General features: G+C 46.9%; 1 protein-coding gene across 1 annotated transcript in view; it reads left to right on the top strand.

Annotated features, from left to right (window-relative positions):
- Positions 1–19,323, top strand: part of METTL24 (methyltransferase like 24) — a 93,746-nt gene that overhangs the window by 28,502 nt on the left and 45,921 nt on the right. The window contains exon 2 of the mRNA XM_045011788.1: positions 17,020–17,118. Coding sequence (XP_044867723.1) covers positions 17,020–17,118 — 99 coding nt within the window. The remainder of the gene's footprint in view (positions 1–17,019; positions 17,119–19,323) is intronic.

The following is a 19,323-nucleotide window of genomic DNA, read 5'->3' as shown; positions in this document are numbered from 1 at the left end:
TCATCATATGTTTTCTGGACACTCAGCTGAGGTAGCGAGAAACGAAGGAGGGGCAGAAAATAAGCACAGCCGTTAACAAAAAGAGAGTGGAAGTGGAACTTTCATCATTTTTGTAAACTTTCAGCAATTATTGTGCATGTACAGACCCACCATTTTGTTGTATATATTGACCAAGATAGTCTCTTTCAATTTCAGTTGCCATGTTGTAGTCTGCAGCGCTTCTAATTAGAATTAAACCACAAATTATTTTTTCAATTTGATTTATGACTCCATTTTCAGAAAGTCTTGTTGTGTTTTTGTTTTTTAAACAAAATCAGTTCACTTACAGTGCATGACAGTCTGGGGGAGCAAGTGCCTCTTAAGGGCTGCCAAGCAAGCCCCTCTGGCTCTGGGTGTTGCTCAGAGCTGTATTAATTGGCTCTGGAAGCAGTCACAGCCTGCCCTCTTGAGGCAGAAGGTTTGAGGCAATGCAGAACCTTGAAGGAGTTGGCTGTCTGGAGAACAAGGAGTAATAGGAGGGAGTTCTCTCTCAAACAAATCAAGACACACACACGTAAACCACCTTTTGGTTATTAATTTTTTTTTCTCTTACACAACACGTCAAAAACTTTTATTTAAGTATATAACAAACTCTTAATACCAGGGGAACTTTAATCCCTGCACCTCTTTCTGTATGTAAGCTTGAATATGGCAAATAGACCTATTACACAAGAGACCTTGATTTTTGTATATATTTTATCACTAGCTGATGTTGGCACAAGGTTTTGTTCTTCAGCCTGAAGTTTCATGATCAAGTTTTATGCTAACACACTATGTTTTTATAAGACTGTAGACCTCCTGTGGGATGGATTCTGTATGTGGTCTTTTCACTCTACTGCATGAAACTAATACCTCTAGAGAATGAAGCTATTATTCAAGGTTTTGATACAAAGAAGACAGCGTGCAGGTGCGCACTGCCATCAAAGGCTTTAGAAACATCCTGTCTCAGATTAACTCTTAGAAAGCTAAAAATGGGGAGACAGGATTTTCATTATTAGGTAAACTGATTCATTATGGGCCTGTTCCAGCAAGCAGAACTCCCACTTTAATCAATAGGAATGCTGTGCTCAGAGACCTTGTAGAATTGGTCCCCAAGTGTGTTATCCTGGGTCTTGCTGTGGCCAATGCCTAAGGATAAAATTTTGCCATGGTTATTTTTAGTAAGTCACTGGCAACAAACAGAAATTCACGGAAGCTCGTGACCTGTCTGTGACTTTTACTAAAAATAACGGGGGGCTGACTGCAGGGCGGGGGGGGGGGGATGACTGCTCCAGCCCCTGCCAGCCATGGTGGCAGCTGATAGCGGCAGCTGACAGCTCCAGGGCCCCTCCTGTGGCTCGGAGCCCTGGGGCCCCCTCTACCCAGGATGGCTCAGAGCCCTGGGGCTGGTGGCTCAGAGCCCCCACCACCTGTGGCAGCTCAGAGCTCTGGGGCCAGTAGCTGACAGCTCCAGGACCCCTGCTGCGGCTTGGAGCCCTGGTGTCCCCGCTGCCCAGGATGGCTCGGAGCCCTGGGGCCAGCATCTCCAAGCCCCCAACTGCCTGCGCCCACTCAGAGCTCCAGGGCCCCTGCCGCCTGCAGTGGTTGAGTTCCCAGGCTCCCACCCCCAGCGGCTGATAGCACCAGTCCTGCCATCTTGGGGCTGAAGCTGAAGAAAATGTCACGACGGTCTCTGAAAGTCACAGAATCTGTGACCTCCATGACTAAATCTTATCCTTACCAGTGCCTGATGTTTCAGACCATGGCAACACCTTCCCTCTCCCCATCACCCTCCCCACCTTCTGAGGATGCCCCTAGCCAGTTGTGCAATGCTGTACATGGGTAAAAACTTTATATGTAAAGACGTCAAGCCTAGAAAGCAAATAGTTCAGCTATATAAAGATGTGATACATGTAAAACCAGGCACTTTAGAAAGACTTAGCTATTTTAGTAGTTCACTCAAAGCATATATGGAGCTGTAAAAATCAATCCTATTTGCTTTTGAAGCATCTGTTTAAATGAAAGCTCACTGAAGCTGTAGATGTTCCAGTTCTGTAATGATGCTACTTCTTTGCAAGTAGTGGGTAAGTCTTTATGGATATACCTAATGCAAACTTGTAATACTGCTGATGATTAGTATGGGGAAAACTAACATGGCACACCTTACATGGATTAAAAGCTGCCTATCTGACAGATCTCAAAATGTAAATGGGGAATCATCAAATGGATGTATTTCTAGTGGGGTCCTGCAGGAATTGGTTCTTGGCCTGATTAGAGAGACAATCATAACTTAAAGTTTGCAGATGACACACAAATTAGGGGAGTGCTAAATAATGAAGAGGACAGGTCACTGATACAGAGCGATCTGGATTGATTGGAAGCAAACGTTACGTGTTTTAATGTGGTAAATGGAAATGTTACAGCTAGGAACAAACAATGTAGGCCATACTTACAAGATGGGGACAGTATCATGGGAAACAGTGACTCTGAAAAATTTGTGGAGTTTGTGGTTGATAATCAGCTGAATATGAGCTCCCAGTGTGACACTGTGGTTGAAAGGACGAATGTGATCCTTGGATAAATAAACAGTGGGATCTTGAGTAGGACTAGAGAGGTTAATTTTACCTCTGCATTTATCATAGAAGATTAGAGTTGGAAGAGACCTCAGGAGGTCATCTATTCCAACCCCCTGCTCAAAGCAGGACCAACACCAACTAAATCATCCCAGCCAGTGCTTTGTCAAGCTGGGCCTTAAAAACCTGTAAGGATCATAGGCGTGCACAGCACATTTCATTAGGGTGTGCACCCAGGGAATTTTATTTATCATAAAGGTTGGGGTGTGGGAGAGAGTGCGGGTCCTGGGAGGGGGTGTCGTGTGCAGGAAGGGGCTCAGGGCAAGGGATTGGGGCACAGGAGGGGTGTGGGGTATATGAGGGGGCTCAAGGAAAAGGGTTGGGGTGCAGAGTGCAGGAGGGGGTGCAGGGCAGGGGCTCAGCACAGGGGGTTGAGGTGCAGGAGGGGGCTCAGGGCAGGAAGTTGGAGTGCAGGAGGGGTGTGGGTGCAGCAGGGGGCTTGGGGCAGGGTGCAGCAGGGGGCTCAGGGCAGGAAGTTGGGGTGCAGGAGGGGTGTGGGTGCAGCAGGGGGCTTGGGGCAGGGTGCAGGAGGGGGCTCAGGGCGGGGGTTGGGGTGCAAGGTGCAGGCAGGGGGCTCAGGGCAGGGAGTTGGGGGGTGGGGTGCAGGAGGGGTTCAGGCTCTGGCCTGGTACTGCTTACTTGCAGTGAAGCGCTCTGCGACGCGCCGCTCATCACGTTCCTATGTGGCCCCTGGGGTGGGCACAGGGTTCCGTGTGCCTCCCTTGCCACGCCTCCAGGTACCTCCCCCGAAACTCCCATTGGCCGTGGTTCCCCATTCCCAGCTAATGGGAGCTGCGGGGGGCAGTGCCTGGAGCAATGCACGGAGCCCTCTGCCCCCACTCTCCCTTAGGAAGGTGGTGCAGTGCCGGCCACTACTGAGAGCGGCCTGGGGCCTGCAGCACCACGGCGGGGGCAAATCCTGCGGGCCAGATCCAAAGCCCTGAGGGGCTGGATCCGGCCCGCGGACATTAGGGTGTGCCTGGGCACACCCGGCACACCCCATGTGCACGCCTATGCTAAGGATGGAGATTCTGCCACCTCCCTAGGTAACCCATTCCAGTGCTTCACCACCCTCCTAGTGAAATAGTTTTTCCTAATATCCAACCTAGACCTCCCCCACTGCAACTTGAGACCAGTGCTCCTTGTTCTGTCATGTGCCACCACTGAGAACAGCCTAGCTCCATCCTCTTTGGAACCTCCTCTTCAGGTAGTTAAAGGCTTCTGTCAAATCCCTCTTCACTCTTCTCTTCTGCAGACTAAATAACCCCAGTTCCCTCAGCCTCTCCTCATAAGTCGTGCCCCAGACCCCTAATAATTTTCATTGCCCTCCGCTGGACTCTCTCCAATTTGTCCACATCCTTTCTGTAGTGTGGGCCCCAAAACTGGGCACAATACTCCAGATGGGGCCTCACCAGTGCTGAATGGAGGGGAATAATCACTTCCCTCGATCTGCTGGCAGTGCTCCTACTAATGCAGCCTAATATGCCGTTTGCCTTCTTGGCAACAAGGGCACAATGTTAACTCGTATCCAGCTTCTTGTCCATTGTAATCCCCAGGTCCTTTTCTGCAGAACTGCCGCTTAGCCAGTCAGTCCCTAGCCTGTAGCAGTACCTGGGATTCTTTCTTCCTAAGTGCAGGACTCTGCATTTGTCCTTGTTGAACCTCATCAGATTTCTTTTTGGCCCAATCCTCCAGTTTGTCTAGGCCACTCTGGACCTTATCCCTACCCTCCAGCGTCTCTACCTCTCCTCCTGGCTTAGTGTTATCCGTGAACTTGCTGAGGGTGCAATCCATCGCATCATCCAGATCATTAATGAAGATGTTGAACAAACCCGGCCCCAGGACCAAGTCCTGGGGCACTACGCTTGATACCGGCTGCCAACTAAACATCAAGCTATTGATCACTACCCATTGAGCCCAATGATCTAGCCAGCTTTCTATCCACTTTATATTCCATTCATCCAATCCATACTTCTTTAACTTGCTGGCAAGAATATTGTGTGAGATCGTATCAAAAGCTTTGCTAAAGTCAAGGTGTATCATATCCACCACTTTCTCCGTATCCACAGAGCCAATTATCTCATCATAAAAGGCAATCAGGTTGATCAGGCATGACTTGCCCTTGGTGAATCCATGTTGACGGTTCCTGATCACCTTCCTGTCCTCAAAGTGCTTCAAAATGGATTCCTTGAGGACCTGCTCCATGATTTTGCTGGGGACTGAAGTGAGGCTGACTGGTCTGTAGTTCCCTGGGTTCTCTTTCTTCCCTTTTTTAAATATGGGCACTATATTTGCCCTTTTCCAGTCATCCTGGGTCTCCCCCAATCACCACAAGTTTTCAAAGATAATGGCAAACGGCTCTTCAATCACATCAGCCAACTCCCTCGGCACCCTCAGATACATTGCATCTGGCCCCATGAACTTGTGCATGTCCAGCTTTTCTAAATAGTCCTTAACCTATTCTTTCACCACTGAGGGCTGCTCACCTCCTCCCCTTACTGTGCTGCCCAGTGCAGGAGTCTGGGAGCTGAGCTTGTCTGTGAAGACCGAGGCAAAAAAGCATTGAGTATTCCAGCTTTTTTCACATCATCTGTCACTAGGTTGCCTCCCCTAGTGTCCCACACTTTTCAGTAAGTGTCCCACACTTTTCCTGACCACCTTCTTGTTGCTAACATAGCACTGGTGCGACCACAGCTGGAATACTATGTCCAGTTCTGGTGCCCACAATTCAAGAAAGATGCTGATAAATTGGAGAGGATTCAGAGAATTGCTACGAGAATGATTAAAGAATTAGAAAACAGAGCCCCTTGAGTAAATCACTATAAGGCATATCTATGTAGTTTAATAAAGCGAAAGTTAAGTTGTGACCTGATTACAATCTATAAGTACCTACATAGGGAACAAATATTTAACAATGGGCTCTTAAATCTAGCAGAGAAAGGTATATTGCAATCAATTGCTGAAAGTTGAAGCTAGACAAATTCAGCCTGGAAATAATGTGTAAGTTTTAACTGTGAAAGTAATTAACCATTGCAACAATTTACCAGAGGTGATGGTGGATTCTCCATCATTGACAATTTTTAAATCAAGATCAGATCTTTTTTCTAAAAGATCTACTGTAGGAATTATTTTGGGGAAGTTCTATGGCCTGTGTTCTACAGGAGATCATATGAGATGATCACGTGTTCCCTTCTGGCCTTGGAATCTATGAATCAATGCCAGGAATACTTTGTCAAGACTGAGAGATGTTTATTCTTCTATTGTATTCTCTTATGTCTTCTATAGACATCTCCATTTGGGGGAGGGGGGGATTTGTGTTGCTTAATCCATGTATTCCCCTCCTGGATATAAAGCATTAAGTAATATTTATCCTCGTTGAAGATTTTTTTTAATCTTTTGCACCACCTTCCTTCTATAAAATCCAATTAAACGTTAATTGCATATCATAGTCATGTCAAGTGAGCACAGTAATTTCAGTGGTAGCATGGTGTATGTATGCGGTAGATACAGTATCATTAAACTGATAAAACTCAGTAAAACTGCACCTGAATGACAGCTGATTACAAGTAAGAGTCTTTCAAATCAGATAGGGTGAAACTAGAAATATTCTGAATAAATCAGAGGGGTAGGGTGAGGGTGGGGGAATAATTTGTTTCCATGGCTTACAAATATTTATAGATATTGATATTTCTAACACACAAGTGTTGCATTCTTCTTTGCTCCTGGCTCAAATGTAAAAAATTCTGATTACATACTTAGAGGATTATATACTTTCTCTCAGTTAAGATGCCTGTGCATAAGCTGATTGCGTCTTCCATTTGTTTCTTGGAAGCAGTAGGCATTTTGGCAGCAAATTGATTTTTTTTTGAAAGGTTTTGCTCATAAACATTGCTGATGATTAAGCATTATGTCATGAGACTGCTAAACAAAAAAATTATTTAAAAGCATAATTAAGCATTACATCATGAGGCTGTCAAACAAAAATTATTTAAAAGTTGAAAAAAAGCACTTATAAAGACCAAACACATGGGATCATGGAAAACTTCCTAACTAACTCCCTTTTAAAATTCAAATACCAAAAGCAAACACTTTTTGAAATGTAGCCAGGAAACGGATCATGAGTATGTCTCATAGTTTAAACTAAAATTTTATTGAAAGTTTCTGGATTTTGGGCAGTCCTTTACCCTGTAATTGAGGAAATTGCTAAAAAGAAAGTTCAGGTCTGAAGGTACATACACACATTTTATGCTTCATTAAGCATTATATATCTGATTCAAGTTCTACCCTCTTATTCTAGCATAGGAAAAGATGATTCCTTGGTGATTTTGGCTGCCTAGCGGTTTGAATTGCCTCACTACAACCTGGATTTGTTGCTCCATGAAGAGGTCTGTGATTTACAATTTTGTTTTTAAGCATAGGCTAGAAAACCTGCACCTGCCCTTTAACCTGGCCTTTGTATATGCTGAGTTAAACTTTATATTGTGGCTTCAGAATTTTAGCAGGACAAATGACACCATGTGTATGCTGCAGATTATCAGATTGTCACAGATGGCCGTTGTTGGAGAAAATGTGGAAGTAAATGGTCTCCAGGGGAAAATCATTGTGGGTCAGATTAGTACCAAAGAGAAGTTGGCCATATATCTGAAAGCCCACCCCACCCCGAGACCTTAAAATGAACTGTCATGTTATTTCAAGTAACCAAGAACGATGTTACAAGACTTTCTTTGTTTTAAGGTTACTCTATCTACTGAATCTCTACAGTGCATCCTGGGTCCTATTGCAGTGAGTCTTAGAAAATATCCTCAGGATAACATTTCTGTTACTATCCATTACAATTCTTGGGTTTCAAGAGTCAACTTGTAAAGGGACCATAGTAAAATGTATCCAAAGAGTTATTTTTATTATGGTAATTTCAAGGCAGTAGTTGTCTTGTGTATGTAAGTGAAGTGGGTATATGTAAAAACACAGACATCTCAGGTTGCCATTTCAATTTTTCACGTGCTATCACCTCTAGAATGTCTCTTTGCAGCAGCTGGCCCATTTGTTGGGAATGGAATCAGCAGATATCAATGTTATAGAAACCTAAACATGGTGCCTCAGTGGATCTATCCTTAATATGAAGAGAGAGCATGGTCTTATGGTTAAGGAGTTGGACTGGAATTCAGGAGATCTAGATTCATTTCCTGGCTCTGCAAACTTCCTGTGTTACATTGGGGAAGCTTTTTTGTTTGCTTTGGTTCACTATCTGTATAATGTAGATAATAATACTTCCTTTGTCTGACTTGTCTATTTGGTTTGTATGCTCTGTGGGGCAGGGACTGTCTTTCAGTATGTGTTTTGTGCAGTGACGTGATATGGAAAAAGCTGAAGTACTCAATGCGTTTCCCTCCCCCCTCCTCGGTCTTCACAGACAAGATCAACTCCTAGACTTCTGCATTGGGCAACATAGTATGGGGAGGAGGCAAACCACCCTAAGTGGTGAAAAAACAGGTTAAGGACTACACCTCTAACCCAATATGATGCTGTCCTCGGGAGCCAAAAAAATCTTACTGTGTTCTAGATGAAACTGTGTTATATTGAACTTGCTTTGATCTGCCGGAGTGTGCAGCCCTGCCCCCCTCCCCCCGGGAGCGCTGCTTTACCACATTATATCCGAATTCGTGTTATATCGGGTTGCGTTATATCAGGTTAGAGGTGTATTTAGAAAAGCTGGACATGCACAAGTCCATGGGTCCAGATCTAATGCATCCAAGGATGCTGAGGGACTTGGCTGATGTGATTGTAGAGCCATTGGCCATTATCTTTGAAAATTAGTGGCGATTGGGGGAGGTCCCGAACACTTCGAAAAAGGCAAATATAGTGCCCATATTTTAAAAAGGGAAGAAAGAGAATCCAGGGAACTACAGACCGGTCAGCCTCACCTCAGTCCCTGGAAAACTCATGGAACAGGTCCTCAAGGAATCCATTTTGAAGCACTTGGAGGAAAGGAAGGTGATCAGGAACAGTCAATATGGATTCACCAAGAGCAAGTCATGCCTGACCAACCTGATTGCCTTCTATGATGAGATAACTGTCTCTGTTAATATGAGGAAAGCGGTGGATGTGATATATCTTGACTTTAGCAAAGCTTTTGATATGGTCTCCCACAGTATTCTTGCAAGCAAGTTAAAGAGGTATGGATTGGATGAATGGACTATAAGGTGGATAGAAAGCTGGCTAGATTGTTGGGATCAATGACTCCATGTCTAGTTGGCAGCCGATATCAAGCGGAGTACTCCAGCAGTTGGTCCTGGGGCCAGTTTTGTTCAACATCTTTATTAATGATCTGGATGATGGGATGAATTGCGTCCTCAGCAAGTTTGCAGATGACACTAAACCGGGGGAAGCGGTAGATATGCTAGAGGGTAGGGATAAGGTCCAGAGTGACCTAGACAAATTGGAGGATTGGGCCAAAAGAAATCTGATGAGATTCAACAAGGACAAGTGCAGAGTCCTGCACTTAGGAAGAAAGAATCCCATGCATGCTACAGGCTGGGTTCTGACTAGCTAAGCAGCATTTCTGCAGAAAAGGACCTGGGGATTACAGTGGATGAGAAGCTGGATATGAGTCAGCAGTGTGCCCTTGTTGGCCTTCTTGGCAACAGCACATTGGGCTGTATTAGTAGGAGCATTGCCAGCAGATCGAGGGAAGTGATTATTCCCCTCTATTTGGCACTGGTGAGGCCACACCTGGAGTATTGTGTCCAGTTTTGGTCCCTCCCACTACAGAAAGGATATGGACAAATTGGAGAGAGTCCAGCAGACGGCAACAAAAATGATTAGGGGGCTGGAGCACATGACTTATGAGGAGAGGCTGAGGGAATTAGGATTGTTTAGTCTGCAGAAGAGAAGAATGAGAGGGGATTTGATAGCTGCTTTCAACTACCTGAAAGGGGGGTTCCAAAGAGGATGGAGCTAGGCTGTTCTTAGTGGTGGCAGATGACAGAACAAGAAGCAACGGTCTCAAGTTGCAGTGGGGGAGGTCTTGGTTGGATATTAGGAAACACTATTTCACTAGGAGGGTGGTGAAGCACTCGAATGGGTTACCTAGGGAGGTGGTGGAATCTCCATCCTTAGAGGTTTTTAAGGCCCGTCTTGTCAAAGCCCTGGCTGGGATGATTTAGTTGGTGTTGGTCCTGCTTTGAGCAGGGGGTTGGACTAGATGACCTCCTGAGGTCTGTTCCAACCCTAATAGTCTGATTGTATGAATGGGACACCAGTTTCAGTTGGTGCCTCATGAGGCTACCACAAACAGTTATTACAATAATGTCCTCCTTGGTGGACAACTGAAGCAGCTAGACTGTGTATTGGGCCTTGTCTACACTACAAGACTATTTCGAATCTACTTAAGTCAAATTTGTGGATTCGACCTTATGAAGTCGAATTTGAGTATCCACAGTAAATACACTAATTCGAATTTCTGAATCCACAGTAACGGGGCTGGCGTCGACTTTGGAAGCGGTGCACTGTGGGAAGCAGTCCCCGCTGCCCATTGGAATGCTGGGTAGAGCCCCCAATGCCTCCTGGGGGAAAAATGTGTCGAGGGTGCTTTTGGGTAACTGTTGTCATTGAACCGTCAATCACGCCCTCCCTCCCTGAAAGCTTCGGCGGGAAATCTGTTCGCGCCCTTCTCTTGTCAGTTACAGCGCGTACGCCACAGCACTGCGAGCATGGAGCCCGCTGCGATCATCGCTGCACTTATGGCCGTTGTCAACTCCTCGCACCTTATCGTCCACCTCTTCCACAGTCAGCTGCTGAGAAATCGGGCGAGGAGGCTCCGGCAGTGCGGTGAGGACAGGAATTCACAGAGTGGCGCAGACCTCTCACAAAGCAGGGTACGCCGCGCCATGGAGATCATGGTGGCAATGGGTCAAGTTCATGGTGTGGAACGGCGATTCTGGGCCCGGGAAACAAGCACGGACTGGTGGGACCGCATAGTGCTGCAGGTCTGGGATGAATCACAGTGGCTGCGAAACTTTAGGATGCGTAAGGGCACTTTCCTTGAACTCTGTGACTTGCTGTCCCCTGCCCTGAAGCGCCAGGACACCCGGATGCGAGCAGCCCTGAGTGTGCAGAAGCGAGTGGCCATAGCCCTCTGGAAACTTGCAACGCCAGACAGCTACTGGTCAGTAACGAACCACTTTGGCGTGGGCAAATCTACCGTTGGGGTTGCTGTGATTGAAGTAGCCCACGCAATCGTTGAGCAACTTCTCTCAAAGGTAGTGACTCTCGGAAACATCCAGGACATCATAGATGGCTTCTCCGCGATGGGATTCCCAAACTGCGGTGGGGCTATAGATGGGACTCACATCCCTATCCTGGTACCAGCCCACCAGGCCAGCGAGTACATTAACCGAAAGGGCTACTTTTCAATGGTGCTGCAAGCACTGGTAGACCATAGGGGACGTTTTACCAACATCTTCGTTGGGTGGGTGGGCAAGGTTCATGACGCGCGTGTGTTCAGGAACTCTGGTCTGTTTAAACGCCTCCAGGCAGGTACTTTCTTCCCGGACCACAAAATAACGGTTGGGGATGTGCAGATGCCTACAGTGATCCTCGGGGACCCAGCCTACCCGCTAATGCCCTGGCTCATGAAGGCACCTTGGACAGAGAGAAGGAACTCTTCAACTACCGGCTGAGCAAGTGCAGAATGGTGGTGGAGTGTGCTTTCGGACGTCTCAAGGGGAGATGGCGGAGCTTACTGACTCGCTCGGACATCAGCGAAAAGAATATCCCCGTAGTTATTGCTGCTTGCTGTGTGCTACACAATCTCTGTGAGAGCAAGGGCGAGACCTTTTTGTCCGGATGGGAGGTTGAGGCAAATCGCCTGGCTGCAGTTTACGCTCAGCCAGACACCCGTGCCGAGAGAATATCCCAGCGGGAAGCGCTGTGTATCCGGGAGGCTTTGAAAGCAAGTTTCCTCGGAGAGCAGGGTAACCTATGACTCTCCACTTGCTTTCAAGAGAAACTGACCCTGGGCCTGTGTCTGTATGTGTCGATTTCGATCTGCGGTTACATACCCCGTTCTCCAAGTTTCCCCCACTTCCAAAGCACGTTTTAAAGCAAATTAATTGTTACGCTCATTATTAATAAATCTTTGTTTTACTTTGCATTTCTGTTCAGGTGTTGAAACATGGACGCATACTGTGCTGGGCACGGTGTGCACTGATGTACAGACCGCTTGTTCCATAGAGGAATGACATCCTCCTGCTCCTACATAGGTCTCTGGGGTGGGGGACGGTTGCAAGTGGTTGTGCATGAAGGGGAGGGATTGCAGGAAGGGGTGGGTTTGCAGGAAGGGGCGAGTGGTGCCTTCTTTGGATAGGGGTTTGGATGACGGCAGTGGGCTGCGGGGTTGGGCGTAGGAAGGGGTGAGGGGTGTGGGGGAAGGGTGAGTATCTGTCCGTGGATGAGGGCTCTTGTTGGGGCTCAGGGCAGCGGAGAGGCTCGTTGCTACGGTGGAAGTGCATGGTAAGGGCAGCGTGCCTTAACATTAAGGGGGTGGCAGGGGCTAGGACCCTGGACAAGCATACACATCACAGAATGACCCGGGGCAGCATACACCACACAGAGTGACCCTGGTGCCTACTGACTGCAGTGTGTGTGTGCCCTGCAGTTGATCATGCCCCCAAGTCTGTACCCTGGTAATGTAGGCTATACCGTGCAATTATAAATCTCCCCCCCCCCCCATACACAAAAAAATCCTCTGACACGAAAGACGTGACCGAAACAGTGAATAACAGCAAACAGCTTTTAATAATCTAATACACAGTGGGGGGATGAAACTTGGATTTGGGACTGGGTGAGCCTGTAAGGGAAGCACTTCTAGGTTTGAGCATGTGTTAAAAAGTCTTAATGTAGGGTTAAAATACAATGTAGATGCTCAAGCCCAGGGTTCCCTAACATGGGTCAGATGACTCAAGTCCCACTAATTCTGGGCTTACATTTCAGTGTAGACCTATCTACCGGGGCTGTTACTCCCTCCCTTGCAGGGGTACAGACTGGGCCTTTGCTTCACCATCTCCCATCCCAGGGTGCCAGCCAGCATAGCCAAGCTGATCTGGAGGGGGCAATAATCTGCTATTAGTATAGACCCACTGGATCAATTTTGATCAGCTCCTGATGCAATGCAGCTTACTCAGAGCAGAATGTAATGTCGCAATCTAGTCCACTATGAGGAAAAAAAATCAGAAAACGTAGAATACCACAGGGATTCTTTAACATCCCACCATATGAAAGAGAATCTCATTTCAGACAGTTAATGCCAGAGTTTTATTTTCTCTGTCAACTAACAGTAAAGATAATTTTTGGGTGCAATGCAAGAATGAGTGCCCTGTAATTCCACTACGCTGTGGAGTACCTGCAGTCTTCTACGCTTCAGAAGAGCTGACTCAGCTGTTTGAGTGCCCCTGGTTTTGCCTGAAAACTATTGCCCGACTTCATTCTCATTTCAGCTTTCAAACATGTCAGATCTACAGCTTTCCTGTCAACACAAATGTCATGTAGCCAAATGAAATGTTTGAATCATTTTGAAAGATTCCATGCTTTTTCCCTCCCAAAGTGTCCACTTCAACCTGCTGATGTCAGAAAGTTAACATCACACTTTGAAATCAGAGTATCAGTGGTCTGTGCCACAAATGGGTTTCTTGATATTCTGGCGTCTGTGACATGCCGTGTGGGACACAAATTCTTGTTTAACAGCAAAAAGTGAAAGAGAGCCAAAAAAACATGGGAGGGGGGAAAATGTAAGACTCTCAAATGTTTAGTATCTCTTCACTGTTACAATATAAAAAAAAATGAAAAGCCAAGACCAAAACTCTCCTACCGATTACTTGGCTCATTCACTCACAGATTGTGTTTACTTAGAAAGCAAAAATATGAACTTTTGATAGGAGTTCAAGGCAAAAGCTCCATCTGGTCTGGAGTTCCTGTCTAATAATCTTTGTCTTTGAGTTTCATCTTTCTTTCCTTCTTCTGTTCTTGCTAGGGATGCCAACTGTCTAATCTCACAAACCCAAATGCTCTTGCCTTGCCCTGAAGCCATGCCCTGCTCACCCCATCCCCCCTTCCCCACCCTTACTCACTTTCACCAGGCTGTGGGAGGGGGTGCGGGCTCTGGGCTGGGGACAAGGGCTTTGGAGAGTGAGAGGGGGCTCTAGGCTGAGCCTGGGGCAGGACGGGGCATGGGGTGCAAGCTCTGGGAGGGAGTTTGGGTACTAGAGGGGACTCAAGGCTGGGGCAGGGGTTTGGGGTGTGGGCTCTGGGAGGGAGTTTGGGTGCAGGAGGAAGTTCAGGGCTGGGGCAGGGGCTTGGGTTGCTGGAGGGGGCATGGGGTGTGGGCTCTGGGAGTTTGGGTGCAGGAGGGGGTGTGGGGTGCAGGCTCCAGGAGGGGGCTCAGGGCTGGGGCAGGGGATTGGGGTGCAGGGGGCAGGCTCTGGGAGGGAGTTTGGGTGCAGGAAAGGGATCAGGGCTGGAGCAGAGGTGCAGTATGGGTGAAGAGTGTGGGCTCTGGCTGGGAGGCTCTTATGTCAGGTGGGTCCTGGTCAGCAGCGCAGCGGGGATATGGCAGGCTCCCTGCTTGCCCTGGTCCTGTGTTGCTCCCAGAAGGGGCTGATGTGTCTCTGCGGCCCCCTGAGGGGGCAGGGGTCTCTGTATGCTGCCTGTGCCATGAGTGCCGATACCGCAGCTCCCATTGGCTGGGAACTGTGGCCAATGGGAGCTACAGGGGCGGAGCCTGCCTTAGCCCCACTGCGCTGTCACCCGAAGTAAACGGGACCAGGGGGCTCCATGCGCTGCCCTCTCAGTGTGCCATTTCTGGAAGCCAACGGGAGCTGTGGAGTCAGCGCTGGGGGCAGGGGCAGCACGTGGAGACCCCCCAGCGGCCACAGAGATGTGCCGGCTGCTTCCGGGAGCAGCGTGGGGCCAGGGTAGGTAGGGAGCCTGCCTTAGCCCCACTGCACTGCTGGACTTCTAGTGGCCTAAAATCTCCTGCGTTGTCTTCAGTAGTCTCTGGGAGATAGGGCCTGATTCCAGGAGACCCGATGAAACAGAGAGCTTTGGCAACCCTAGTTCTTGCCCATCTGCTATGTCCCCTCATATCACTACAATGGTTCCTGTACCTGAGGAGAGAGAGCTGCAACTTCCTTTATAGCCTGTCAATGTTGCTGTGTCAGCTTGATGGAGGGCCCTTTCTTCCTCCTATGATTTCAGCTCTGACAGTGTTCAGTCTAGTCCAATTAGTTTTACTTCCTTTTACTTTATTGTTTTGAGACTTTCTTATTGAAATGAGACTCTGCTGGGATCACAATTTTTTTGTTTTTGTTTTGTTTGTTTACTTGATGCAAAACAGTGTTATGAAAAAACCATGGTTGTCTCCCTGGAGTTTTCAGTTAATCACTAATGACCAAGGGAAGCTAGACACAACCTAACTTATTATAGGACTAATGGACTGTCACAATCCAAATAAGAATCTTTTTGGTGGGGCTCAGTCATAGGCAATTTGTTTTAATTTTAATATCAGATTTCTCCATATACTTTGTGTGTGTGTGTTTGAGGGAAAGAGCTAGATCAGGGTTGAGCAAACTTTTTGGCCCGAGGGCCACATTGGGTTGCAAAACTCTATGGAGAGCTGGGTAGGGAAGGCTGTGCCTCTCCAAACAGCTTGGCCTCCACTCCCATCCACCCCCTCCCACTTCCCACCCCCTGACTTCTCCCCTCAACCCCCCCCCCATCCAACCCCCCCCTGCTCTTTGTCCCCTAACCACCCCCTCCCGGGACCCCCCACCCCTAACCACTCCCCGGGACCCCATCCCCATTCAACCCCCCTGCTCCTAGTCCCCTGACTGCCCCGATCCCTATCCACACACCTGCCCCCTGACAGGCCCCCCAGGACTCCATGTCTATCGAACCCCCCCTGTTCCACATCTCCTGACCCCTATCCACACCCAGGAGCAGCGCCAGGGTTTTTGGTGCCCTAGGCAGAATTTGGGGGGGGAGGGGGTGGCATTTTGCACACATCCCACAGGGTGCGCGGGAGCTTCCGATTCTGCTCCCATTGCGCCGCCGAAGAAGGACCCTCTGCCGAAATGCCGCAGGCAATAGCGGCAGTCATTACTGGAACGTCGGCGGTAGCTCAATTGCGAGCCGCTGTTTTCCGCGGCACGTCGGCGGAGGTCCTTCTTCGCCGGCGCGACAGGAGCAGAACCCAAAGCTCCCGCGCGCCCCGTGGGGAGCGCGCAAAATGCCGTCCCCTGCATCCTGGCGCCCAAGGCGATCGCCTAGGGTCGCCTAATGGAAGCACCGGCCCTGTTCACACCCCGTCCCCTGACAGGCCCCCTGGGACGCCCACGCTTATCCAACCCCCCTGTTCCTCGTCCCCTGACTGCCCCCCCCCGAACCTCCACCTCATCCAACTGCCCCCTTCTCCCTGTCCCCTGACTGCCCCCTGGAACTCCCTGCCCCTTATCCAATACCCCAGCCCCCTTACCATGCCATTCAGAGCAGCATGTTGGGAGCGTGCAGCCCCGCCACCCAGAGCACTGCCCGCATGGTGGCATGGCTGCGGGGGAGGGGGGACAGTAGGGGTGGGGCTGGAGGCTAGTCTCCCTGGCTGGGAGCTCAAGGGCCAGGCAGGACCATAGTTTGCCCACCTCTGAGCTATATGTTTAAAATTTCTAAAATGATAAAAGCATGCTGCATTTAGGGAAGGTATTGCTGCTAGGAGTGCAACACCCTGTTGGTATGCAAACACATTTCTGAAAGACCTTTCCTGTCCTACTTTCTGTGGGAAGTGTTGTTTGAAAAGCTGATAGGATCTCCAAGGTTTTGAGCTGATGGGTCCCTCACAGAGTATGAAAAGCATCCACTGAAATTAGTTCCCTGTGGAGATGAAAATGAGGAGTTATAATACTGTAGGCAACAATGCTGCCATTTTTCAGGAAAATAAAGAATTCTGATAACTCTTTTTAGGCTAACATGAAAGAATAAAGGACCTTTTCTTTTAAAAATGCAGAATACCATATTGAATTCTAAAGCTAGACTTTAAAAAAAGAAAAACTACTGATTGTCGAGGTTTATTGTTGATAATTACTGTTTGCAGTGTAAGATCCCCATATTACCAGAAACTGAAGCGGAATGGTATGTTCAACTACATTACATTTTATAGTGAACTATTGTAGGATTTTAGCCATTCACATTCTGATTTTCTACGTCAGTAACAAATTTTAGAAAACTTTTTTATATTTAAACTTAAATCTCATTTAATATATTATATTTTGTGCTTTTACTGAGAGATGCCGTACCTTCAAGAATTTTTTTTCTGTATTTACAGACTATACGATGGCACGTAGACCTGCAGCCTTGGGCAAGTCCAACTCCTTCCCTGAATTATGAGGCCTTGAGGTTCCTGAAGTATATCACTACGCCTCAGGTTGGTTTTCATTTCGATATCCAGTTTGAAAATAATTTGCAAAACACAATCAATTCTTCCCCCAAAAAAGATTCTTCAACAAGAGTTACAATGATTTCCACTTCTCATGGAGTTGAAGGTTGCATCTTGTTTAGACTATATATATTGTTTCTGAAGGTGTGCAACTTAAAATGATGATCAACTTAAATATGATTAAAAGAGAGTCTAGAAAGAGACTCCTTTCCTTTGAACATTTATTTATAAAATCCATCATTGCTACCTGTGCCTCTTCTCAAAGTACAGTACATCTGAAATTTCAGAAATAGACACACAGGGGTTGGGTAGTCCAAAAGTATCGCGGTGGGCACTGGAGGACCTTTAAATAATCATTTGGTAGCCGGGCGCATTTTCTTGAAAAATATGCATTCTAGGCACTCAACCAGTTTAGGAGAAGTGACAGGTCCCTATATACTAAACAGATTTCCCCAGTAATGTCAATAGAGATGCAATCTCTCTGTAGCAAAATATTCTTATAGTCACTCAAAAAATTGGAGAGAGGAGATGGAGAGAGGTTAATTTTCTGAGGTGCTGAACACTTAAAACTCCAGTTGCAGTCAAAGGGAGCTGCAGGTGCTGAGCACATCTGAAAATCAGGCCTGGATGTCTCGCTAAAGATGTAACTTTGTACAATGACATTTATATGTGTATTTCACCCAAGAAAGAATGGGAAGGGCTGCTCGATCAGATGCCCATAGTTTAGAACAGGATGGGTATTTTAATATCCTAATCTACCAACAGGCAGTCCCTGAACATCTGACTTGCAACTTGTCTATGCTGTGTCTTGCATCTAGGAATAACAAAGAACTTTAAAGATGTGTGTTTGTGTCACTCCCATAAGAAATTCTTTCTTTATACAGTGTTTCTGAGGATGACAGCAAAGAATCTGTCTTCGAACATACCTAGAAATATACCACTGTCCCTGTTTGTTGGTAATTGTGAGGGTAACACAGTCCCTGCTTATCTGCAGACCTATGGGTGCCCTAGCTGTAAGTTTAGAAGTACATGAATCATTTTTACAATGACATCTGTGCCCCTAAACACTCACTAGAATGAACTATACTGAGAAAGCAGGAATGAAGATGATTCAAATGAAGACAGTAAGATCTAAATGGAACCAAATTAATTATACTTCTTGTCAAGTAGAGATGCTTAGGCTGAAGCAGGCTTAGAGCACGGAAAACAGTCCTTATTCAGTGACTTTATAAATTGTGGCAGACTCTGCTAGTTGGGTCAAAACCTACAAGAGCATCAATTAGTAAAGAGTTTATAGTTTTTGACATAGCAATCAAGAGGTTCAGTTCCCAGAATGATGACTGACCTCCGGGGCAGGCAAAAGTGAAACCAAGAAATGAAAGAAACCCTCATTGCTGATCTAACAGATGCTACTGAATTAATAACTGACAGTGATAGCTCCATAAAAGGCATGAATGCCACAAGAAATGAAAGATATTTACAGAATTGGGCATCAGGTCTTGTTTTTCTTGTGGACTGAGCAAGTTTCAATGAAATGAAAGACCAGTGCTGCCAAATTGAGAAAATTATCATAATTCCTTGGACTCAGCAAGGAGTGGACCTGGGAAGGCACTTTAAATACTAAGATTAGATTATCATGAGAACCGTAATATGTTTCATTCATTATTATTTGTATTAAAGTAACACCTAGGGGCCTCAACCAAGATTGGAGCCCATTGTGCTAGACTCTGTATAAACACATTGTAAGAGTCAGTCCCTACCTGAAGAGCTTACAATCTAATTAGATAATACAGACCGGGGTGGTGGAGGAGAGGGGAAACGGGCCCAGAGAGGTGAAGTGAGTTGCTCAAGGTTATACAACAGGCCAGTGGCTGAACTGGGAATGCAACCCAGGGCTCCTGGCTCCCTGTCTAGTGTCCTCTCCTCTTGCCCACACTGCCAAGAGCTGTTAAAAGCTTTCCGAATTCTGAGCATTGTAATTGCTTGAGTATCATGAATCAATTAACTGATAGCATTCTGAAGTTTGTTTATTTTGCTGTGAATTGATTTCCTGTGGAGTACAGATTTTTTTATATATATTTTAAAATGAGCCCCATATATTATGTGCTTGTTATTGCAATGCCATTTATTTGCTGATTTTTATATGACTGAATGGAAGGGGCGGGGTGGGGGTTGGGGAGAAGAGAAGCCTAA

The sequence above is a fragment of the Mauremys mutica genome, chromosome 3 (genome assembly GCF_020497125.1).
Source record: "Mauremys mutica isolate MM-2020 ecotype Southern chromosome 3, ASM2049712v1, whole genome shotgun sequence".
Lineage (NCBI taxonomy): Eukaryota > Metazoa > Chordata > Testudines > Geoemydidae > Mauremys > Mauremys mutica.
The sequence above is the reverse complement of the archived record's forward strand: the minus strand, read 5'-3'. Positions and strand labels throughout refer to the sequence as shown.